A 26545-nucleotide genomic window follows, 5' to 3' on the forward strand; every position below is an offset into this window, starting at 1 on the left:
GACTACATTATTCCATGCTAGCGGCTACGCCCCTAAAGGCCTTTAGTTTTTTTATGGTGAAGTGGGGGGGGGGATTTTTCTAGGAGTGATTTCTCTTAGGAGGGAGGTGGTACCCCCCCTCCCCCCCTAATATTTATAAACGCTCCCATGACCTATGAGAAGCTACCCTGTAAAATAGAACCACATCGGTTCAGCGGTTAGCGAAATCCTTCGGTACAAACAGACAAACAGGCAGACATCCTGTTACTTTATTATAAGAACTATCAGCACGCCCCTAGCACCTTGAGGCTCTGTATTAGAAGGAATCAGGAAATAATGATATTGAACATGTATAATATAAAGTAGTGATTTTTTGCTTTTTTTTATAGGAAAAATGGCTGATCCAATTATGTTGATATTTTTAGGGTAACATCATGCATGTATTTTAACATTAACCCCGACCCCCCCCCCCCTTTTCGAAAATAAATTCTGTAGAGGCTAGAGGGGACATTGGGCTGTATAGTCCCCAAAGTTTAATAATAACGTTTTCTTATTCGTTGGCAAAGCAACTTTGGGGACTTTTTTAATTTTTATTGGTTGGTTCGAAAGTCCACACATTTCAACCACTAATTGTAATCTACACAGAAGAGTGATTTTGTGTAGCATCATTGGGGTTGTATAGTACATCAATTTATTGGCCATTGTTTTATCCCTTTAGATCCTTGAGTATAACATAAAGTAAAATTAAACGTCGAAGGTTGGTGATTTTTATTTGAAATGTATATTAGTCTATTTTCATAAATGGCATTTGAATTAAGAAAATTTTACCAAAACTTAAGTGACATTAACATTTGAGATAATTTGGTATTTCATGCTGTGTTAAATTCAGTGGCGCTGGCGTGCACAGGGTTTTGCGAGTGGGGTGCGAAGAGGCAACATGAGAGGTGTAATTTCATTGTCAGTGGGATGGATTTGCCCACCCATGTGTCAACTCCCCTTACATTTTTTTTCACAACCCCCATAAATTTAAGGGAGGTGAGACTTCCGTTGGCTGTTTTAGGGATATGTAAACCCTGGGAGGGAGATGACATAGGGCTGTTTATTCCACTAGTCCCCAAAGTTTTGTAGTAACGTTATCTTTTCCGTTGCTTTAACAACTTTGGAAACTTTTATTGAATTTTGAGTGTCCAAACGTTACAATTTCAAACCTAGAGAAGGGGTAATTATGTGAATCATCATTGGGGAAGAACAATAATTTATCGGCCATTATCTTATCCCTTTAGATCCCTGTGTAAACCCTTGTCAAGGAGAATGTAAAGGGGCGAAGGATGTGAACATCAAGGTGAGTGTAACAACTCCTTTTGCACGCGTCTGGTTCAATTGATTGTAAACAAGGATGACAATATCCATTAAAGCGAAGCTCTGAAACGGTATGACAGACGAACATTAACTCTTGTAGAGTGTCAGAACTGAATATATGTACAAAAGATGAATATATAAGTTGACATTTTTTGGTATTCTGATTCCTGGGACAACAAAGTACAATATATTATAAGCGAAGCAACTCTATAATCAAGTCCTAAAAATGTAAGTATGTCCATAAACAGTATCCTGTATCAAGCAGTTTTTCAACAAATTTACTTGCTTCGACTCTTATACATTTATATTCTGTTTATTCAGTTCTGACACTATACAAGAGTTAATGTCCGTTTGTCCTACCGTTTCAGACCTTCACTTTTATGGATGTTGTCATCCTTGTTTTTCTGCAAAGAATGTCTTATGTTATACTAGTCACAAAGGCTCTATTTTCTTATAAAAGCGAGAAGTTTGTAAACATTTTACTCAACCCACTAAATCGTTACAATTTTCATGAGAAATACGCATTTTATAAGGCATACAAAACGCTCTAATTTTCGTTCTATTTAACGTAATTTTGTAATTTTTTTTGCTGGTTATTTCATTTTACATATACTTTTATCATTTTATCAAAAAAAAATCTATCTTTTTTCATCATTTTTTGGAGAAATTAATGCTTAAACTAAGGGTATCTTTAGACGCAAAATTGACGCACTTAGAATAAAAAATGCGTATTGAGTACAAAGGGGGGATAATTTCAAGTCATGAATGTTCTAAAGATATCTTTTTTTCCATAAAATTTTAATGTTTAGTCCACCGGAGATTACCCTGAAAATCATATATCAATTTAGGAAGATAATTTTTGTAGAATAATTACAGAATTTACAACGTTATGGACTCTGAAAGTATAGTTAAGATCAAAGGCGTGCAAAAGGTTGGTATAGGGGTTGTTTACACCACCCTTGTAAAATTAAGGGGGATGGATACACCTCCTTAGGTGTCCACCCATGTCCACCCTCTTGACAAGAACCTACACCCTCAGATACACCCCTCTATAAATTCCAAGGGGGTGTAAAGGAAATAAATTTACACCCCTTAAAATAAAGTGGGGTTGGGGGTGTTTAAGGAGGGTGTATGTAAGCAAGTCACAGATTCAGATAATTATATGCTATCTATTTTTAGGTAAATTAATTACCAGACTTTACTAAAAAAATCTTGCAATATTCTGTACAACTGTACTGTACAACTTTTAATTAGTAAATTGGGACATGAGGAAGCTCTCATACATATGTAGGGGGGGGGGGGGGAGTTAATGCAACCATCCCATAATCAATTAATCCAAATTTTGTTATGAAAATTGGCATGTGTAATCCTTGGTAGGTCTGTTTTTCAAAATTTAACAAAAAGTTAAGCTTAAGGGAGGGGTAGGGGGGGTTAAGGCAACTATCATGTAATCAATGCACAAATGGCACCCAGAATTCAAATTTCATTACAAAACTTGGCATGAGTAATCCTTGGTAGATCTTTTTTCCCAAAATGGAACAAAAATTTGGAAAAGTAATAGCTAAGGGCTGTTTGCTCAGATGTTTAGCCATTTTTGGGCTATTTTCAGGGCAAATCCAGCAATAATTACGTAGGAATCATCCATTAGGGATAGGTTTTAAGGGGTGTTGAGCTGAAAAATACTACCAAAAATAGTGGCAGCTGGGTAATGGCTTATAAGGATATAAAAAATTGAATATTTCCATGGAATTAAACTTTTCTTAATTAACATTATAACTTTATGTCATGGACAAGGACATATTACTAAAAACACTTTTTTAATTTCTAGATTTCGCTGTCATAACAGCTGAAAACTGCCAAAAATGGCTGAGAACAGCTGTCAACAGCCAAAAGTATATATTGTAGATTAAATCATCCCACCATGAAAAAATTTTGAAAAATTTTAGCCCCCAGTAAAAATGTGGTTGATTTAAGCAAAAAATAACCCATGCTAAATATTTTTTTCTGTGATGCAATAATTGTGACCTCACGAGCACTTCAAAGTTTTTGAAATCTGCAAAAAGAATGTTTTTTTAGTTCTTTTGTGTGATCTCAATTTTAAAGATTTTTACAAAATTTCAATTCTAGTATGTCAATATAAACCTGAAATTTACCAAAAAAATGGAGCAGTCTCAAAAATAACATATGAAGGTGTAGCAAGAAATCTGCAAAGTCAAATTCCATTTTTGCAGTTTTTCTTACCTAACTTTAAAAAAAAATTTTAATTTTGTTTTTCTTTTAGATGCAGTAACTACTCGACCAGGTAGTTTAAAAAATTTTGCCCACCTTCCAGCACCAAACCCCCCTTTATTGATAAGAAGACCATTAATTTTATTTTATTAATTTTTAAAATACTACAAAAAAATTCATTTGGCAGCTTGCTAATGGCCGCAGCTCAGCTGGGAGCGGCCAAGAGTAGAATGAGTAGATAGGGCTTGTGACGTGTCTCTAGGTAGGTTTTTAACAGTCTGTGTAACAGCCCCAGCTGCCAAATGGATGGACCCCCACTATTTATAGTAGTATTTTTGAGCTCAGTACCAATAAAAACCTACCCCTAGACATGTCACAAGCCCTATATACTCTTCATACTCTTAGCCGCTCCCAGCCATTTTCAGCCAGTTCTAGCAGCTGGTACAAGAAATTTTAAAAATGGATATTTAAAGCAAAAATATGTTTCAAAAAGTTGATTCCTATGCAATTAATGATAGTTTCGCCCTGAATATAGCCCAAAAACGGCTAAATGACTGAGCCGCCAGCTGTTAGCCGTCACTTTTCCAACTTTTTGTTCCATTTTGGGAAAATAGATGTACCAAGGATTACTCATGCCAAGTTTTGTAACAAAATTCGAATTCTAAGTGCAATTTGTGCATTGATTACGAGATGGTTGCATTAAGCCCCCCCGGGCCCCCCCCCCCCTCAAACTTGAGTTAATTCCTTTAATGATCTTGATAGATATATGTTTATAACTTTTAATATATTTTACAATAGCTTTTAAAGTTAATGTTGGGAGGGAGATATATCCCAATCCTCTTTTTATAAAAAAAATTTTAAAATGTAATAAAATTCTTATGTAAAGTAGGTTTGGTAAAATCTTAATAAAATCACCCTTGATTTTAGTTAAAGGGGGCTGTTAAAAGTCATAAGTGGGGTGTCAAAAAATTTAGTTGTTAATAAATTAATGGAATATAACCTGATATTATAAATTAGAAACATATTTTTAATGTACAAAGAGAATAAAGGAACATGTATTACACTTTTCTTCATAGAAGAAATTGAATATTTTTTTATTTGTTTTTTTTTCAACACAAGGTTATTTGTGTATCTCTTGGTACAAGATACCACCATATTATTAGTTAAATCTAATTTTTTATAAATTAAGTGAATAAGTCTGTTAGACCAAGGGTAGAAACTCAGTAGATAGACAGACAGACGGGCAAGAAGAATTATCAAAGTTTTACTAAAATAGACAATTAATTAGATAAAATCCAATAGAGAACCTGTGAATGATCAGACAGACAGAGGGACAGACAGACAGACAGAGGGACAGGTAAATAGTAACAGAGAGTCTTTGAGGCATTAACAAATTACAACTAGGCTATGCTAGATGATTCATTGAAATCCAAAAGAGAGGCAGTTAGACAGATAGACAGACAAGTGGTGGGACAGACAGACAAAAGGACAGACAGACAGAGGGACAGACAGACAAATGGGTATTGCCTAAAACAGTTTGGCTGCTATATGAATCATTAAAACCCACCGTAGAAAAGAAATTTACATTAGTTTCTTATTTCGATACTCAACGCCCCCCCCCCTCCCCTCCCCCACTCAAAGGGGTTTATTATTTACTAAGTATATTTGCGATAACTTTTATTTAATGAAATCTTCCAATTTTTAACATGTACAAAACGGCCTGCTTAATTGCTTCAAGATCCATGTCAGATCTATATAGGAAATAAATGTCTATAAACAAGCTCAAGTTTTCCAAGGAATATTTGTTTAAAACTCATAGTGCTCCAATAATCCATAATAAACTCTCATTGCCCAGAACGATAAGACCCATTATTTTACTTTATTAAAAATAAATTCCTTTTTTTAATTTCATGTTGCTATTTACCTTATATCAATGTATTTAATTTCTAATCATAAAAAAGAAAATTTAGATTTATAATATAATGTAAATTTAAGAAAACTCTATTTTAAAAGAATTCGATTGTGGCGACACTTTGTGTGTTCAAATATTAAACTAAAATTGTAATCATCATCATTAACCCTTTGGTGATGGTAATGTAAAGAAAAAAATATAATTTAAAAAATCTTTTTAAAATCATTTAGATTATTAAATATTTACTTTCTTTTAGATAGTAATGACGGGTGAGGAAAATAGATTTATTGAGAAATAGATATGCATGTAGAAAACTAGCCAATAGGGAGATAATTATATCGAGCCAACTCTAGTTTCTTAATATCAATAAGTGACTTTTCAGCTTAATAAAATTGAATGTACTTTTTATTTCATCAATTTATCTTAAATAGAACGAAAGTTATAATCATTTTATTGTCTACAAGATATATGCTTTGAGTAAAAATCAACATAATTGTCAGTAAAAACGTCATATTTATGCATATTTACACATTAAATAAATTTTAAAATTGTATTTTACTGTAATGAATAACTTAAGGGGGTTGTATGAAATATCAAAAACCTAAAAAAAACCTAATTTGGTCAAATTAGTTCAAGTAATGATGGATTTAGTACAGTACGTATGAATAAGTTGTCAATTTCTTACCAGAGTCCTTGTGATATAGTATGTTATATAATCATTTTTTTAAGTCTATCATAAACCGCACAGAAATTAATTTGAAACATGCATAAGAGGCAGTATAACCAACAAGTACAATAACTTCATATTGATATTGCATGATAATGCTTTGCCTACCTGTGTTCTTTACAATACAATATGTCCCCTTCATACGTGGTTCATCCGTCAATGCACGACCCTTGTCTCGAAGTCCTAACTGTAAATGAATGGTATCGAGTTGCGCCTGTTTTTGGCCAAGGCATTGTTACTTCTCCTGCTATTAATTTGTACATCGCGCATCTGACATTGCAGCAGTTTTAATTTTGGACGCAGTTTTGAGCCGAGATTCGAACCCATTGTATCCCCGACGACTAGCGCATGCTCTAAATGTTACGCTAGAGTCGCAGGAGTTTAAGCAAGTACCATTCTACTTATAATTACTCTTTATCTAAGATTAAACTTACGATAACAAGAATCAGCTGATCATATAGTCATAGCAGACGGAAACAGTATCAACAAAAATTTTACAATGAAAACATCAACTTTAACTAGAGTCTAGCGAACAGTTTTTTGTAGAAAAGTTAATAATTGCATTGTACTTTAGACAGTTTTCCGCGTATAATGAATTGTTTGAAAATGTAAAAAAATCTGCTAAGTGGCCCTGAGGGGCCGTAGGCCTGGACTAACAAAACAGGGATTAATTGTATTATATTTATTTTTCATTTTTCGTGGAAAATTATCTATAATACGATACTTTATTTATCAGTATAGCTCAGAACTGGTTCTAATTCAGTGGAAATAAATCATATTCGGAGCTTTACACAATGAAAAGTATTTTTCGCATCTAATGTTAAAGTGATTCAAGTGATTTTTTTTTCAATATTTGCACTTTTTTTCTTTTAATTTTTAGACATTTTTGATATACAATGAAGCCCGTAATTTGTATTATTGGCGGATCTGGATTTTATGAAATGGAAGAGTTTCAGGACATTTGTAGGTTAGTTTTTATTTGTTGAATGCCTCAAGCTAAAAAAGCAAATACCTACCCATTGATGATTAAAAAAATTCCCCTTAAATCTATCAATATTTAATATGTTGGGTACCAGTATAATTTTACAGACCAATGACTCCTTCTTCTTTGTTAAACAGCCTAGCTACAATAATTTTTTTTTTGGGGGGGGGGGGAGGAGGGAATTGCTGAACGAATGGCCGAGCCCAGGGGCGTCCAAGCTTTTTTATTTGGGGGGGGGGGTAAAATTTTGAAATTAAAAATTTTGGGGGGGGGGGGTAATCTTTATTTCATAGAGGCATTTTATTTATTTGAGGGGAGGGTAATCAACCCATTACCCCCCCCCCCTTGGACGTCTATGGCCGAGCCGTTTACGATATCTTTCGGAACACACAAACACTCACAACAAAACAAAAAACAAACAATTTATTTATTTTAGACGAAGCCCAAAATACATAACTTTTGCACCACGTCGTCTTCCTGTGACGTCATATTCTCCATCTCTTTTTTAGGGTTTTTTCCCACTTCTCCTCTCATCTCCCTCATTTTATGACGTCACAGGAAGACGTGGTGCAAAAGTTATGTATTTTGGGCTTCGTCTTTATTTTATATACAACGAAAACTGTAATCATATTCCAAATAGCCTTAAAATATATATTCATGGGGAAAATTTTGCATTCTGTCAATAAAGTTTATTAATTTTTAGATTACCTCACTCAGAAAACAGGTTTGGTTCTCCCAGTGGTCCCATAACCCGCGGCCAGCTTGGCGGTCACACTGTGTACATGTTGGCCAGGCATGGGCACGGTCATTCACTCCCACCAGCTGAAATTAACTACAGAGCTAACATCTGGGCCCTCAAAGTAAGTATACGTTTTTCTCTTTTTTTTGTTTATTGTGTGAAGCTTTAAATCTCTGGGGATGGCTGAATCACTGTTTATTAAACTGTTTTGTAGCATTTTTGAAAGAGGTATCAACAATATACTTTGTCACCTTTAGAATCATACTGCAGAGTTAAAAATAAGAATAATAACTCACATCGTTTTACATTTGTACCCCCCACCCCCTCCCCGCCCCCCCCCCCCTCCCTCCGACAGAACTATGACTCTGGCAGAAAACAACAGTTTTTACAATTAGGTTAGGTTAGGTTATAGGCTAGGGGACCGAGCGCTGCAGCCAGAGTTCACAGGGGGAGGGGGGGGTTAAAATTTTCAAAATTGAAAAAAAATCCAAAGAGGATAATACCGGCTAATTATATATTTTCTTCTTAAGGAGCTAGGAGTGACCCATGTGCTTGCTGCCACAGCTTGTGGTTCTCTACAGGTAAGCTGGTCTAACTCAAGGATTTCGAGGGGATACATGGATGTAAAGGGATAAGACAATGGCCGATTAATTAATGCCATACATAATTTTTCAGTATGGCTGAGATCCGTTTCTAATCCAGCGGATAATGATCGGTTTCGAAGCCATACTGGAAATATCTTTTCCTCTTTTAAACTTTACAAAGTTTTGTTTATTTTTCCCAAGACACAAAGCTGGAAAATCTCAAGTAGAATACTGATAAATAGAATTTTACTAATTTTCAGTATATCTCTTTTTCTGCTCTGAGATAAACCAGCTTATACCAACAACGAAATTAATTCGAAAAAAATCATAAAACTTATACGTGATTTTCAGTTGTCGTTGGGGTGCAACACATAGTACAATTAACGACCTTTACAACTGCCCCCCCCAAAAAAAAAAAAAAAATATTTTAAATTTATTTTGCTTGTTGGCTATACCTTATTCCTGGAGATTTACTAACGTTTATATATAAACTATGACGTGCGTGCACAGGTTTTGCAGAAGAGGAGAGGAAGCACACCCGCAAATTTTGCTTTAAACCAAAATTGATTTAAAGGGATAGTTCTATGAAGTGTATTTAAAGAATTAAGGTACTTAGAGTAGTGAACTTTTATATGTCTTAGTAGAATATATTAGGCATTGAATAGATATGATTATATGTTAAAGAATTTTTAACATTGACCAGACCAAACTTTTTTTATTTGACAATATCAAAAAAAGTTAAAGTGATTTGCCACATAAATTACATGAGAATGGTCTATTTTTTTCCAAATATGTATAGCCAAAACACCAATATCAGAGAATCTTTTTTCACATATTTCACAAGAGTTATAAAAAAATTGAACAGGGGTTCCCCTTGGGAACAGTTACTTAAAAAACATAAAAAATAACGTCCGGTTCATTATAGGACAGGTTTTCTATAGATTCTTTTTTAAAAAAATTAAGAAAACCGTCCGGTTTACTTACAATATACACATTATCTCACGCGGAAATACCAACTAACCATACAACATATATATATATATATATATATAAAGACCATTCTCATGTAATTTATGTTGCAAATCACTAACTTTTTTAGATATTGTCAAATAAAAAAAGTTTGGTCAGGTCAATGTTAAAATTCTTTATCACAATCATATCTATCCAATGCCTAATATATTCTACTAAGACATATGAAAAGATCACTACTCTAAGTACCATACTAAATATTTTATTGATCATTCTTAGTTGTTTAAAAAGTTCGAAGTTCTATTAAATAGTAAATGCTATCTAAAGTTGTATTTATGACAAAAAAGTTTTTGTCATATATAACATGCAACGAAGTTGAAAATAAAAATGAAAAACTCATTTTTTAAGGAAAATCCCTGGTCAAATCTTTTAATTTTAATCAATAACTTAATATTATGCACTACTATGTTATTTAAAAAAGAAAAAACTTACAGTTCACTATTTCTATTTAAATGCACTTCGTGAAACTATCCCTTTAGAGGGGGCGGGAGGGGATAGAAGCTTCTTATGGTTTTAATATAGAGGATATTAGAAGTGATGATATACCCGAAAATTTCGTTTTGGGCGTGTTAACACTACCCCCTTTAGCATACACCTGTTTTAAAAATGTACATAAATTTATTTAACAGGCAAAGAATGTTCTATAAACCCTCATTTTCTGCTAAGCACTATTTTCGAGTCTCACTGTCTTTATAAAAACATGTCCAGACTTTTTAAATTTAAATTTTTCCTTCTTGGGGGAATAAATATTTAGAAAATGAAGAATAATGAATGTTGGAATGAAGAATAAATCTATAAATATAGATGTATTACCAGACAACTACCTGGATCCCCCTGTTGTGGACCTTTTTCGTCTGCTAGCAAATTGCTTTCTGCTCTATGTAACGACTTGGCTGGGTTAATATTCTCGACGCTATTGGTTGATTTTCTAGGACCCAATTAAAAGTCGGCACAGGGTCTTCGGGAAGGGAACATACAGTTATTTACTCCCTTCCCCCTCTATTGTTTTACTCTAATGAGTGAATCACTGCACACTTCTGGCTGATGACCATCCAGAATTTTAAATTGATACCAATTGAAAACAAGTACATTGTATAATTGTTTCGCCTCCAGTCTATAGGGGCTTTACCCCAATAAGTAATGGGAAGTCCCCCTCCTTTTTAAAAATTACTCTTTGGCAAAATTAAACCAAGGATACCCAATTTCGTTAATTCGGAATTTAAACAAAACAAAAAAAATATGAGGGGATTTTTTTACAAAGATTTTAATTCATAATTTAAAAAAAAAAATTTGGGGGTGTCCCCAAGATAAAAGATTCAAATAATGTTATGAACTATAGCTATATTCTCTGAAGATAAGAGCCCTATTGGTTCAGCGGTTACCGAGATCTTAAGCTTTAAGCAGAAAAACATCAAGCTACACTGTTTTAGGATCTTAGGCGAAAGTACAAGTACTTAATTAGCAAATTCTTTTTATTTAATTTTTCAAAATAATTGAAGCTACGAAAAATAAAATTCAATTTGATTATTGAGATTGATAGTTAATGTATCTAAAATTCATTATTTTCATGTTTTCAGGAAGAAATATCACCTGGTTCCTTTGTTCTGGTGGACACTTTTCTGGACAGGACGCAGGCGCGGCAGCAGAGCTTCTATGGAGGCGGACCAGCAGGATTCACCAGTGTTGCTCATGTACCCATGGAGCCTGCTTTCTGTTCCAGGTATGGTTTCTATGGACGCGGGTAAGCAGGATTCACCAGTGTTGCTCATGTACCCATGGAGCCAGCTTTCTGTTCCAGGTTTAGTTTCTATGGAGGCGGGTCAGCAGGATTTACTAGTGTTGCTCATGTAAGCATGGAGCCAGCTTTCTGTTCCAGGTATGGTTTTTATTAAGGCGGGGCAGCAGGATTCACAAGTGTTGCTCATGTACCCATGGAGCCTGCTTTCTGTTCCAGTTATAATTTCTATGGAGGCGGTTCAGCAGGATTCACCAGTGTTGCTCATTTACCCATGGAGCCAGCTTTCTGTTCCAGGTATAATTTCTATTGAGGCGGGGCAGCATGTGTCACCAGTGGTGCTCATGTACCCATGGAGCCGGCTTTCTGTTCCAGGTTTAATTTCTATGGGATTGGGAAAGCAGGATTTACTAGCGTTGCTGATTTACCCATGGAGCCTGCTTTCTCTTACAGGTATAATTTTTATGGAGGTGGGTCAGCAGGATTCACCAGTGTTGCTCATGTACCCATGGAGCCGGCTTTCTGTTCCAGGTAGAAATTTTTAGGTTCCAGGGCAAACGCAGGAGTGACAAACGTCAGATTGGAAAAACGCAGGAGTGTCAAAATAATAATTTAAGTATTTCTATGCAGGTTATATGAATATACAAATAAGCGCCCCGCAGAGGTTAGGCATTTAAAAAACCTGTAAGATGATTTATAATAGGTTAGGATAGGTTAAGTAACCACTTCAACGTTTATCACTGCTGCTTTGTCCTAGGACCAATTTTTAGTTAAAGTCTTTCAAGTATCTTATTTTATTTTGAGGGGGGTATTTACCCCCTCCTAAATGGGGTAAATTTTAAATGGGGGGGTAAAATGAAAAATATTTCGTTTGGGGGGGGGGGGGGGGGATAATTGGACACATTTTCTAAGCATCTTTAGCCATGCAAATAGAAAAAATTTTATTATCAAGAATTTATGACTTTATTTTCCAGCTTGTTGGAAGGAAAAAAATGAAAAAACATCAAAATCAGCTTTTTTCCGTTTCAAATTATATTATACTTCACGTAAAGCTTTTAAATTAGGGTCGGTTCGACCGTCTGTCTGGAACAGATATTTTTTTCATTAATTTAGGCATGTTAGGCTTGTCCTATCGATTTCAAACTTTACATGGTTATTCCTGTAGTAGTTAGGTAAGATTTAGAAAGCGTAGTATTTCTATAGTCGTTACCAGAATGTCCATCCGTCAATTTTAAACATGCTGATTTTAACCTTTTAAACAACAAATATTTATGAGATATAATTATCCGATTGATCTGCTTTTTGGAATACTGATTCCTACGACAACTAAGCTAAGCATCTCTATAATCAAGTCCTAAAAATGTAAGTGTGTCCTAAAACATTATCCTGTATTCAAGCAGTTTTTTAATTTTGTTTCGACTTCTATACATTTCTATTCTGATTATTAAGTGTTAATGTTCGTTTTTCCTACCGTTTCAGAGCTTCGCTTTTATGGATTTTGTCATCATGGTTTTTATTTGAAAATAAAATAAAAATATCGTTAAAGCTCATCTATTCAAAAAACTAGACATCAAATAAAACGTTTACTTTACATTAAATGTCTATAAAATGGTGCTTAACTCCAACGTGAATTGGTTTAATGCAGGGTTTCGGATCCGCATTGATTTTGATTCCAAATTTGGTCAGTGCGGATCCGGATCCTACCGGATCCGGTTCCGGATCCTTGACAATAAAAAAAAATCACCAAACTTTTCAAAAAATTTTATTCTTTAATTCGAAGTCAAAAATACTTTTAATTTTCAAGTCTGACCCTAAACCTTAAAGATTGACTCTCATCAAGAGAATGTCTGAGATTTTAGTTTTAAAAGCTATTGATCCATCTCAACCCAAGACTACTTTATCAAACTAACATCTTTGTACAGGCCATATATATATTTCAATAACTAAGGTTATCATTCTCAATCGTCCTGTAAAGGAAAAAAACACAAATCAGTAAATAATACATACAAAAAGTCTATTTTTGAAGAATCTGAATAAGATATTTAACGTTTCTTTTTGATTTAAAGAATTGTAGAGATGCATCGCATCTTTATAAAAGGTTATGTAATTAGAAATGCTGTTAAAATTAAATTTTCATAATTCATATTAATAAAAACACATACCTATAAACTTTTTTGACATTTTAAACATATTTACACTCCCGCTACATATCTATTTATGGTCTAACAGCAGACCATTTCAAAACAAACAAAAAAACAGCTGAAAGAAAGGGTTGAAGATTTTAAATGGGCGTAGCAAGAGGGGATTGTGGTGTAGTTGTTATTTTCATTTTTTTATTTTTTTAAAAACATTGCAACTGCATTTTACATTCTAATATTTAATACAGGGTCAAATTTACGAATATAATATTTTTCTCTAGATAACAAAATCCAAGGGTCATTACTCTGCACTTGCTCTAATGGCACCATTTGAAAATCATTGGGCTGGTGTCCATTAGAAGAAAAATGAATACCTACAGCTTTGGTTGAATTTGGTTTAATGGAACTGTTATGGGCATTAAATCTATCACAAATACGATTTTTTGTTTTGCCAATGTACTGAGATTTTATATAAATTTAGGTAGATTTTTCCATTTTTTCCGCATTTTTTTGAGTCCAAGGATCCGGATCTGGATCCTTGGACTCAAAAATATGCGGATCCTTGCGGATCCGGATCCGGATCCGAAACCCTGGTTTAATGTGAAAAGAATAATGATTTGTTGAAGAAAAAAAGATTTATCTAGGAAAAATAGACATACAGGAAGGCAGGGATAAAGGGAATATCAATGAAAAAAAAATTTGTTACCAAGAAATTAAATTTTTTTTGTAGGGGTATCATTTTTGTAGGGGTGATTTCTCTTTTGTCTAACCTCCCCACAAATAGTTATAAACCTTCCCAGGACCTATGAAAAGGTACATAGTAAAGGAGAACCATATCGGTTCAGTGGTTAACGAGACCCTTCGCTACATACAAAAAAAACCTTACTACTTTATAAAATAGGATTGATTATTTATCGGTAGTTAGGTGTATGTGTGTGTGTATTTTTCAATTTTGACCATTTTTAAAGTCCTCAGGAAAGTTTTGTCTTCGACAGGTTTTAAACCTTTTTACTGATTGGAAATATATATTTTTTAGTAATAAATTAGTTAATTAGTCTTATTTGACGCAAGACTGATTCATTAGTCACTTCTGGATTAATATACGCACTAAGTTAAATTGATGATTTTACACAAAATATTCTGATTATCGAAAGGAAAAGAAATAAAAAGTGTTTAAGGGTAATTATTTTCAGAAAGAAGATTATCAAAGAAAAAAGCTGCATTTTTTAGGAAAAGGGCTTTTTATTTCCAAGAAAACTTGCATCTGAATTGTATATAACAAGGATGACAACATCCATAAAAGCGAAGCTCTGAAACGATAGGACAAAAGGACATTAACACTTGTATAGTGTCAGAAATGAATAATCAGAATATGAATGTATAAGAGTCGAAGCAAAATTGTAAGTAAATTGTTGAAAAATTGCTTGATGCAGGATAACGTTAAGGACATAATTACATTTTTAGGACTTGATTATAAAGTGGCTTCGCTTATAATATTGTACTTTGTTGTTTCAGGAATCAGTATACCAAAAATCAGATCAATCGGATAATTAGATCATACAAAAATTTGTTGTTAAAAAAATGGACGTACGGACATTCTGGTTAGGATTATAGAAATGCTACGCTTTCTAAATTGTACCTTACTACTACAGGGATCACCATGCAAAATTTGAAATCGATAGGACAATTTTAACTTGCCTAAATTAACGAAAAAACTATCCGTCACGTACGGACGGAGGGACGGACCGACCCTAATTATTGAAAAGGTTCGCTTTAAAAATGTTGACAATGAATGCAGTGGCGTGCACAGGATTTTGCCAGGGTGGTGTATGCCTATATCATAAATAAACGTTTCTCAAAGCTTAATTTGTGACCAATATATTTTAAACATTTGACAACAAAAAAGGTTCGAATCTCGGCACAACACCGCGTCATAACTAAAGACGGTAAAATAGTTCCTACTGCTGCTATGTAAGGTGCGCTACCTAAAGAGTATGAATTAATGAATCAATTGACCCAAAACAGGCGCAACTCGTTACCATGCACAACTCGTTACCATGCACAGTTAAGACATACAGACAAAGGTCATGCAATCAAAGGTTTTGACAATCAAGCACATATTAAGATTTTTTTTCAGTGATACATAAAAATAAAATTTGGTGGTGATATCTTTCTAGTCTGATTTTTCTATGAACTTTTTCTGTGTAAATATGATGCAGCATGTACTTGCAACTGTTCTAATCAACACTTAAAAAGTACAAGTTTTACATATTTTTCTACATTTAAGGAGTGTCCGTCCGTCTCATAAACAGGGGTCCCAAACAGGGATCTTAAGGGATAAGACAATAAACGATAAATTGATCCCCAATGATGTTAAACAATGTAACCCCTTCTGTAGACTAAGAAATATTGAACACAAGATTTTTTGGTCAAAGAAGACGATAACGTTGTTATAAAACTTTGGGTACCAGTATGAATTTGTGTTTTGTTAACAATGTACATGGACGAAAAAAATTCCTGATGATGAGGGCAGTTTTGCCCTCGAAACGTTGAATAAATTTAAAAGTCTGATGCCTTGAGTTTTTTTATTCTGAGGATTTTACATGTTGGGTCCGTAACCATTCGTCCTACTTACAGTATAAATAACAGTTCAATATCCTCTCCCTTCCTAGTCTAGAAGGAATATCTCTCAAATTATAGCATGTTTAAAACATCATGAATTTGATATTTTTAATGATGATTCCTGCAACTATAGGATCTCATCAAAGAATCGTAGCTACTTGTTAAATATTAACACAAGGTCTGTACGTCAATTTAATATATTAAATGTCTTTTTATTTTTTTAATATGTTGATTCTGAAAACATTAGAAATAAGTTAGGAGGTTGCAGGGATCTAAATGGATAAGACAAGTGCTGATAAATTGATGTACATTCCCAATGAATATACACCAAATTACGATTAGTGATTGAAGCGTTTGAACATTCAACTAAATGAAACCAACCAATCAAAATTCAATGAAAATTGATTAAAGTCCCCAAAGTTGTTAAGACAACGAATAAGAAAACATACTTATAAAACTTTAGGGACCAGTATAATAAACAGCCTATTCCCCCCCCTCTCTCTCTCTCTCTCTCTCTCTCTCTCTCTCTCTCTCTCTCTCTCTCTCTCTTTCTCTCTCTTTCTCTCTCTCTGGGAGTTTGTTATATTTTTTATTTTTTTTATTTTTTTGTTTTTATTTAAGAACTCGAGATATTGTTTATGATGTGTGTACTAAGCTTGGGCATAAGGTTTGTTTATATTTATAGTACATAGTGCAGCTACTCTATAATTATTACTAGCGGCTACCACCCCTCTAGGGGCACTTGAGGAGGGGAGAGTCAAATTTGATAACCTAATTTATTATTTTGGATTTTAAAAGAAAAAGTAAAAAAAATTGTTGGGGAGGATTTTTTTTTTGGTGGGGGTGGTTTAATTTTTTTCTAGGGGCGATTTCTCTTGGGAGTGTGGTGGTACCCTCCCCCAAAATAGTTATAAACCTTCCCGGGACCTATGAGAAGCTACCCTGTTAAGGAGAACCCGATCGGTTCAGTGGTTAGCGAGATCATTACAAACAAACAGAAGACAAACACACATCCTGTTACTTTATTATAAGGATTATTTGTAAGTCAACTGCTGAGCGTTTCAATGTACTAAGTTTTAGTTCCAAGGCCTTGCACAAAGCAAACAGAGGAAGCAATTAAATGAAAACGAATTTACCCTTTGTCAAATAAAACGATAAAAGATGGTGCTTTCACTCAAATCTATTTCTTGACCAACGAAATCCCCCTTCCCAATTTCTGACGTTTAGAGGGAGGGGTACTAATCTTGCAGCACATTATGCCTACGGGATACCATCTCTAAGAGACTCTTTTTTTAACTTTAATTAAATTAACCTTACCTAAAATAAGCATTGTTTGTCTATTGAATGCGACAGCATCAAAATACATTTTTTCTTCAATATTTTGTAGGGGGTATAAATACAATTTAATAATTTTTGCGAAATGGTTCATTTAAAATAGGAACGGCGCGTTCTTAGAGATTTACCATGGGGATGAAGTGCTTAACCAATAGGGGGGAGGGGGAATGTCCTAATTGTTTCAATTTTTTTTAATTCGCTACCTTTGTTTTTCATTATTCCATTTTACTTGTAATATTTTTTATCCTAAGAATATTTATAGTGTAGTTAGTGGGATATATTGTATATGTTTTAAATAATTTTCAAGATAAAAAGAAAATATGCTTATTAGGGTGGGTCGATTTTGGACATTTTTTTTCTGAGGCCAAAGCGGGGATCAGCACTCAATTTATATAGATATAATACACCTCTGGATGATTTAAAATTTATCCTAAGTCTTAAAACCGCTGACGACCAGACATTCAATTGTATAGCTATTTGTAAATGGGAGTCAAAAATTTATTGAATCAGAACTATTGCTTCATGGTGCTCTCTGGAAATGCCTTGAGGAGCTGAGTCAGGAACTTTTGTCCGTTTCAAAAAATCTCGTTCCTAGCCTGAGAAAATCTAAAAAACCTCTACAAATTGGACAATTCTCAATAAACCTTTAAAAATTTTGATTTTTTAGTGATTTCTAAGGCTAGGAACGAGATATTTTGAAACGGACAAAAGTTCCTGATTCAGCTCCTCAAGGCCTTTCCAGGGAGCACCATGAAGCCATAGTTCTGATTCAAAAAAAATTTTGAATGTCGTCTTTGCATACTAATAAGTAATGAATTATATTTTTAAGTGGTCGTGTTCTAAAACTCAATTTTTTAAAATTCTTTTTCGATCAGAAATGTTTTTAAGGTTAATTTTATCTGTTGCATATCCCCGCTTTGTCTAATTCCGATATGAACCCACCCTAATTGCTTATATTCAATTTCATACTAAGGTTTCCCAGAAATGCCAGAAAAGCACACTATAAAAACTAAGCACTGTGTCGAAATGATGAATATTGAACCCCAAAAACAAAGTTCTATGTCCGTTTATTTAAGCTTTATGTCAAATACAAGATTTTTTAGACTCCCCTTGTGGTGTTTAAAAATTCCTTTTCATATTTTGTTTATATTAAGGTGTTCAAGTCTGGTACGATGGTCACAATTCAGGGTCCCAGGTAATCCAGTTTCCAGTGTCTATGGTTACGAATCCGATTTGTATCCGCTGTATTCAAACCGGTTCTGAGCCTCTTTGATTAAAGGGTGTTTTTTAAAAAAAAACAATCGCTTCACTCTTTTCAATATAAACCCTACAGTTTTGGTCAAAAACTAACAAAAAATGACCAAAATCATGTCCAAGCAATGACAATGAGTGCTTTCCCATTGTCATTGCTTGGACATGATTTGTGTCATTTTTTGTTAGTTTTTGACTAAAACTGTAGGGTTTATGTTGAAAAAAGTGAAGCGATTGGTTTTTTTAAAAAACACCCTTTAGTATCTATATAGAGACAATTTTATACGCAAAAGAAAGTAAAATTTTTAAAATTGGACCATGTTTTGTTGACTCAGGCCTTCGGCCCCCTAGGCCATCAGATCACTTACAATTAATATTACAATTTTTCATTTTATTTTCGCGGATGATACGCATTACCTTATGCAATAAATACACATTAATAGATTTTTATTGAATTTAGAGGCTTGCCCTTAGAATCTATGCCCTTTAAGTCAACGAATTACTGATTAAAACTAAACCAAGACCCCTTAAACCTGTTTTTACTGACCTTAAACTTATTTTAACTTTATGAGGATTACTCAATCAAGTTGGAGCTTCCCTAAAAAAATTTGTGGCTAAACATGCAAAAATTAATAGTACTTAAATTAAATATCTTTTAGGTACTTTAATCAATATTTCATAGCTAAATTTACATCAATTATTTTTAGATTTTCAAGTCGGGGTGAGAGCCTGATGTTCAAGCAGCTTGGAGCTCATGTCATAAATATGACTACAGTTCCAGAGGTTTTAATTTACATTTGTTAGATTATTGCTAACAAGGACAATAATGTTGATAAATAGCGCAGCTAGTGGTGGGACTTGAAGTTTGAAAAGCTGGCTCTTATGACATTAAATTGATGTTTGGTATCGTATCGATATGCAATTTAAAATCGGTTTTTTAAAAAAATGGTTGAATCTGACAAAATATCGACATGCTATTTTGATAAATAACTTTTAATAAAAATGGCATTGGCTGACATAATATCGACAAATCGATAGTAAATTGGCATAGCTAAGTAATATAGACACATTTTTTCGACAGGGTAGTTTGTAAGTTTAAAATTTGAATTGGGTAGAAATGATAAATGTCTGATTTGAAGCAAAACATCAAATATTGATGTATAACCAGAAAACTAACTGGATCCACCTGTTAGGGACATTTTTCGTCTGCAAGCAAATTGCTTTAAGCTTTTTTGTAGCGCCGCTATTGGTTGATTTTAATAGACCTAATTGAAAGTCGGCGCAGGGTCCTTGGGGTGGGGACATACAGTTATTTAACCCATTCTCCCTCTATTGTTTTACTTTTTATGGAACTTTGAGAGAACTAAATAAAAGTTTTATCAACTTATTCTCTTTACTGTTAGGGATGTAGGGTAAAGAGCTGGATCTTTAAATCATTTCAATGGTGCGCCAAATCGGGGTGAGCCAACTTTCCACCAATGAGTACACAGCATTTTACGAAATGCCGCGCTGTGATTGGCTGAAATTCGGTGCACCCCGATTTGGCGCACCATTGAAATGATTTAAAGATCCAGCACAGGACAATGGACTTAAAATCCAATATTTTGACTGCCTTATAAATGGATGTAGAATATACGACATACGTGGGTATTATGACAGGAGAAAATTGTCGTCAATTTAGGTTGCTATTTCCCCGGTCATTTATTGGTCAGTTTCTTCATCCAATAGAATGGGAGGGGATCGTTATTTTAGCCCACTTTATGTTTCACTTTATCAGAGAACATGAAAATCTGGTGTAAGATCCATGTAATAATAAATCCATTGTCTTAGACTTTTCTTTCCCTCTGAGATCGGTTTTTAATAAATGCCGCGTTTTTTCGACAATTTTTTAGACATTGATTGATTGAACGAAGACGATGGGAGAGTATACAACATAAGAATTTAAAATTTTAAAATTATTATTTTAGCCATACAACTTAAATCCATTTTCACTTCATATTTATCAATGCATCTTTTTAGATCTGTATTAGACATTATACAAATGGCCAAAATAATAATTTTAAAATTTTGAATACTTAAGTTGTATACTCTGCTAAAAACCTTATTCCATCTTGAAGATCAATGCCCCGTACGATTTTAAACGATTTTAACAGAGTATACAACTTGAAAATTCAAAATTTTAAATTATTATTTTAGCCATTTGTTTGTTTTAAAATGATATATTTCAACTTTTGGAAAAAATATCATACATATTAAAATAAAAATCATGAACATTCTACATAAACATAAAATTACTGTGCAATAATTAATAGCTATTTAATACAACACCAAATATTAAATAGCTAAGGGGTTAGTAACGCCGAGAAGTTATACATACGTGTTAAAAGTTAATGATATATGTCAATTAATAACGTTCTCATTGTCTATATATAGGTACTCACAGTGGACAAAACTGTGGACACAATGTTATAATATAGTTAAAAACATGATAGCACATAAAATGCAAATAGTTAGAAACAGGTGAATATTATAAACACAACAATAATGATAAAACATCAATAATATTCAACTGTTAGGAGTGTTACATAGATTGATAATAATTAGATACACAGATATCTCTATACTTTGCAGTTTGTTACAGTTTCTACTCAATATCTTAGATAAATTGTCACTAAATTGAAACATTGATTGAAGATGTATAAACCATTGCTTTGCTATTGTTTCTATTTACAGTTTGTACAGTGCTGTTTTCATCTGTCATACTATTTTGGCGGAAAATTTAAATTGAAGATGCCAGAAACGATAACATGTCGTCTGCAGCCCGACGCAATACATCCAATAAAGGATGCCTTTTACTCATTTTAATTAATGGCAGACACCAATAGCCTGAGTAGTAGCCAGAGGATAAATAATGAGTAGCATCCAACAAATCTGTATCCTCAGCATAATTTGTTTAGTTCCTAGAAATTCCCATTGTGAATGTTTGGGGTGTTGTACAGCGCAGCGGTTAGCTTGGGTCACCTTGTATCTTGGGGATGAAAGGAGGCAGGGGGATGATAATATCATCTTACAAACAAGCTTTCTTTGAAGGAATTTTTTTTTGCAGGCCAAAAAAAGGTGGCTTCACTGTTTTTGTTGTATATTGCAGATTTTTTTTGTTTGATGGTAAATGTTCACAACACACGAATTGGTTTGGGTACCCATACATTTTCAACCCATGTTTGCAATAAGCTGACTGTAAGGGTAAGATTGAAAAAAAAAATAAATCTTCACAGGAAACACATGAAGACGTCTGCTCGCCTCCGTTGTCTGTGTGCTACTGGGATTTTAGCCATTTGTATAATGTCTAACACAGCTCTAAAAAGACGCATTAATAAATATGCCGCGAAAATGGATTTAAGTTGTATTAGACATTATACAAATGGCTAAAATAATAATTTTAAAATTTTGAATTCTTATGTTGTATACTCTCCCATCGTCTTCGTTCAATCAATCAATGTCTAAAAAATTGTCGAAAAAACGCGGCATTTATTAAAAACCGATCTCTGGCAATTATTAGGATTTCTAGGATCTAATATGAAAACAAGATGACAAGATAAGTAGCATAGCAGTACAATACACGTGGATATTATGATAGGGGAAATTTTTTCGTCAATTTAGAGTGCTATTTTCCCTTCAATCATTGGTCAATTCGTTCCAGAAAGAGGGGAGGAGGTTAAAGGGGTTAATCGTTATTGTAGCCCACTTTTTGTTTCATTTCATATGAAAATAAGATCCAAGTTATATTATAATCCATTCATATCATAGATGGACAGACAAAAAAGGACAAATTAAATATTCATTGTTCATGGAAATTTGGAAAACTATGCTAATAGCCTTTTATGATTATGGGTAACTGTTTCAACTACTATTTGTTATCTGCAGATGGGGTAATTTTGTGCATTATCATTGGGGATGTACATCAATTTATCGGCCATTGTCTTATCCCTTTAGAACCCTGTGTTTTAACCCATGTTGATATTGTCAATACAGATGAAGACAACAAACTTTTTTAACGTATGTACTCATGTGAACAAGACTACTAGACAACTTCACACACATGGCGGGAAATGGTAGATTCACTTTTTCACCAATAGAACACCCCCGCCACTCCCCTCCCCATTAGATATCCAAGGTTGGGGGAAGGAGTGTTTCCCCCCCCTCAAACTTCTACTAGACAACTTCACACACATAGTGGGTGATGCGTTATTCACTTTTTTCACTAAAAGAACACCTCCCGCCCCCCATTAGACGTCCAAGGGTGGCATTAAAAAAGCCCCCCCCCCCCCTTTTTCAACTGTAATTATTTTGTATATATACTTTATGACCTTTTTACTCAAAAATTTAAATTCCAGGAGGGATTTACACTTGTGCTTGCGTGATAATTTAGAGGATTTTGTGCTACACACCAAGGAGGGAGGGGACATAGGGCTGATTATTACACTGGTACCCAAAGTTTTCTTGTTTGTTGGCTTAACAACTTTTGGGGCTTTTAATAAATTTTGCTTGGTTTGAGTGTCCAAACGTTTCAACCACAAATTGTAATCTACAGAAGGGCTAATTTTGTGTATTGTCATATGGGATGTATATTAATTTATCGGCCATTGGCTTATCCCTTTAAATCCCTGGCTACACATACTAACACTACAACTTAATAAAAATAATACATACAAATTGGTGTCCTACAACTTTTTCAGTAGCCAGGGTATACTCCAAAACTGTATTGAGTTTTTTGTCTTTTGGTTAATTTTGCGATAAATTGGTATATATCCACCATGATGATAAACAATTTTACCCCTTTTAAACTTATTGGTTGAAAATTTGAAAATTGCTAGTTTGGGTGGGTTTATAAAACTTTGGGTACCAGAGTAATTTGCGGTTCCTTCATCCCTCGGGTGTTGGAACTTATGAAGATCTAGTTGCTAATTTTAAGTTGCGTCTGTGCTTCTAAGTGTTACCTCAATTGGGCTGTTTACGATGCTGTACGTATTGGTGCAAAAAATGGGGACAAATTTCAAATTGTTTTGGCGTGTGACGTCATACCCCCATCTCTTTTCTAGGGGGTTTCTTTTCTCCTTCCCTTTTCTTTCCCCTCACTTGTGACGTAAATAAACAGCCCTGTCAAATCAATTTAAAAATTGTCCCCATTTTTTGCACCAATACGTACAGCATCGCTGTTTACTACACTAATTCCCAAAGCTTTATAATGACGTTTTCTTATTGGTCGGCTTGACAACTATGGGGAATTTTAATGAATTTTTATTGATTGGTTCATTAAATTGAGTGTCCAAACATTTCAACCACTAATTGTAATCTACATATTGTTTAATCATCAATGGGGATGTATTTCAATTTGTCGGCCATTGTCTTATTTATCCCTTTAGATCCGTGGTCCCATTAGATTTAGTTAACGGCTGGAAGCTATCATTAGTCAACATATTATCATTAAAAGTATCATATTTATCAGAAATCATCATTGTTTAAAAATATAAAACTTTTGAAAAAATATAGTTTACTAACCACCCTTTGTTGTGTATATAGATAAATCTAGTTTTCTACGAGGTCTTCTCTCCTTAAAAGGACTGTCCACAAAAAAAATTTAGATTTTTGAAAATCTAACCTCAAACTATTATTCTCTGTTCAACTTTAGGCATATTTTATTTTTGTGGCATCGCGATTGATGCCCTTTGAAAATTTTTTATACCGCCTATTTGTACTCCCGCTATAACTAAACATACTTACAAGAAATTTTCTCTCGCTGCGCCCTATTCATTCTCGTACGCAAAAAATGTGTACTAATACTGAGGCCAGTCAGCCAGAAACAGCTCGCCGCCACACAATCTATGCTTTTTTGCCGATGTCGTAGCTGTACATCGCGAGTTAGATTCAGGTTAGATTTTCAAAAATCTAAATTGGTTTTTCTTGTGGACAGTCCTTTTAATGGAATATGTCTGTCCGTCTTTAACACAACCAGAAACATAAATTCTCATATTCAACAAGAACAGTTTCATGCATAAGTTGACGGAAAAGGCAAATATTTTACAAATAGATAAAGAGAGGAGTAGGTTGCGGGTAAATTGATAGTTGACCGCCAGACTGAACGGACGTGTAATAAACATATCCCGTATGACCTATAAATAGAAATTATTGGTGACAGGGTGTCCAACAATTTTCTATTTTAACAATGGCTACAAATCAAGTTGAACAACAACAAAGTGATAGTAATATTGGGGATTTAACTAAAATTCTCATTGACAATAAAGTGACGCCAGAAAAACTAAAAGAACTGTTATGCAATGCTAACAAAAGTGATTCAAAAATATATCTGGATAAGTCAAACCTCAAAAAATGTTGCAGTGATTTAAAGTTATACTGCAACAGTAATGAGCAGTATAATCGCAATTGGACCATTAGAATTCATGGGTTATCTGTCTCTTCTGAGCTAGTTAAGAAAGTGGGAGCTGATGAGGCATGCATAACTACTGCCTACAATGCTATCATTGAGCCTGTGCTGAGAAAGCTTACCCCAAAGCCTGAAGACACTGATGTGAACACAGAATGGGGCCCTACAAAGATTGACTCTGTTCCTAAAGTTTTTGATCTCCTTTCAAATGGTCATTTTGTTGGTAAAAAACGAGATAATCTTCCAAGAACTATCATCATAAGATTCATGTCAAGGTATATGAGAAATCTGTTTCTCAAATATAAGAGAAAATTTATGCCAAATCCAACGGCAGCAGAGACAACAATGGGTGTTAAATTTTATTCTGCATTTCCTGATCTTACAGCAATGAACCATAAATATCTGATGGCCCTGAAACAAGACCCTAGGGTTAAGGCTGCTTGGGCATTTGATGGGAACCTGAGATTCTCTCTGGCTGACAGCAAAGGTGAGGAGTCTAACGAAACTGGAGCTGGGTTCTCAGAGGTATTCTTTGTTGAGGATATAAGGACAGATCCCACAGCAGAGGTTGACAAAGCTGTTGCCTCCCACAATGACTCATCACCCTCCAGAAAAAGTAGAGCAGATCTTCCTACAAATAATCGCCAACTGAGATCTAAGGGCCCAGTTAGAGGCAATGGAGGGCCTTGGAGCCAATCATCTGGACATGGTGGACGTAGTGGAGTGCCAGCTGGACGTGGAGGTGTTCCTGGTGGACGTGGAGGTGTTCCTGGAGGACGTGGTAGAGGGCGTGGTGGACAGTTTTCTGGTCGGGATGGACAGCATGCTGGTGGAGCCCAAGGAGAACATAAGGATTCAGGGGAAAGCAGCTGGCAGGAGGTAAAGAATGGAGCTACAAAAGGTGAAATTGAAAAAGGTGAAGGTCTATTGCCAAATGATAATGATCTTGCCTGCTCTACCTTTAATGTAAATTCATTTAAAGATTAGATATATCAACATATTCCTACAAGAATCTTCTTTTAAATAAAAAAACCCTATTTTTATCTCCTAAATTTAGCATTAATTCTTATCTGATTCCTCTGTTTTTTTCTCAATATACAATAATTTTAGCTCTAGATAAAAAAATATTTTATTATAATAATTAGGATTTTATTCAGTACCATACAAACTATCTTTTACACCTCTTCTAAAAAAACATTTGTTTTTCTTTAATGATTTTAATATTTTAAAATTTGTTGGACACCCCAAATATAGGATATGAAAAATAGTAAAAATTGTCCGTATTACCGGAAGTGTAAGATCTATACCTACCCCCTCCCATTCTCCTACCCTTCTTACAACCCCTACACCCCTTGTACACCTGTATGTATTTATGACTTTCACCCCCCCCCCTTTTTCCCATCCCTATCCAGTCCCTCCTTTCCCTGCACCCCCTCTCTATCCTTTCTTACTTTTGGTTTGTGTGTTTGTATATTGTTTCTT

The 26545-nt window shown here is 34.2% G+C and overlaps 1 protein-coding gene across 1 annotated transcript in view; it reads left to right on the forward strand.

Moving 5' to 3' along the window:
- The first annotated feature begins 7032 nt into the window (after positions 1–7032).
- The window catches only part of LOC145317538 (S-methyl-5'-thioadenosine phosphorylase-like), a 29711-nt gene continuing 10198 nt past the window's right edge, over positions 7033–26545 (forward strand). Inside the window, exons 1-7 of the mRNA XM_080158668.1 lie at positions 7033–7173; positions 7892–8048; positions 8458–8508; positions 11118–11260; positions 16657–16702; positions 18525–18565; positions 19329–19404. Coding sequence (XP_080014794.1) covers positions 7103–7173; positions 7892–8048; positions 8458–8508; positions 11118–11260; positions 16657–16702; positions 18525–18565; positions 19329–19404 — 585 coding nt within the window. The 5' untranslated portion in view covers positions 7033–7102. The remainder of the gene's footprint in view (positions 7174–7891; positions 8049–8457; positions 8509–11117; positions 11261–16656; positions 16703–18524; positions 18566–19328; positions 19405–26545) is intronic.

The sequence above is a fragment of the Acartia tonsa genome, chromosome 4 (assembly GCF_053477335.1).
Source record: "Acartia tonsa isolate MP-2025a chromosome 4, ASM5347733v1, whole genome shotgun sequence".
Lineage (NCBI taxonomy): Eukaryota > Metazoa > Arthropoda > Copepoda > Calanoida > Acartiidae > Acartia > Acartia tonsa.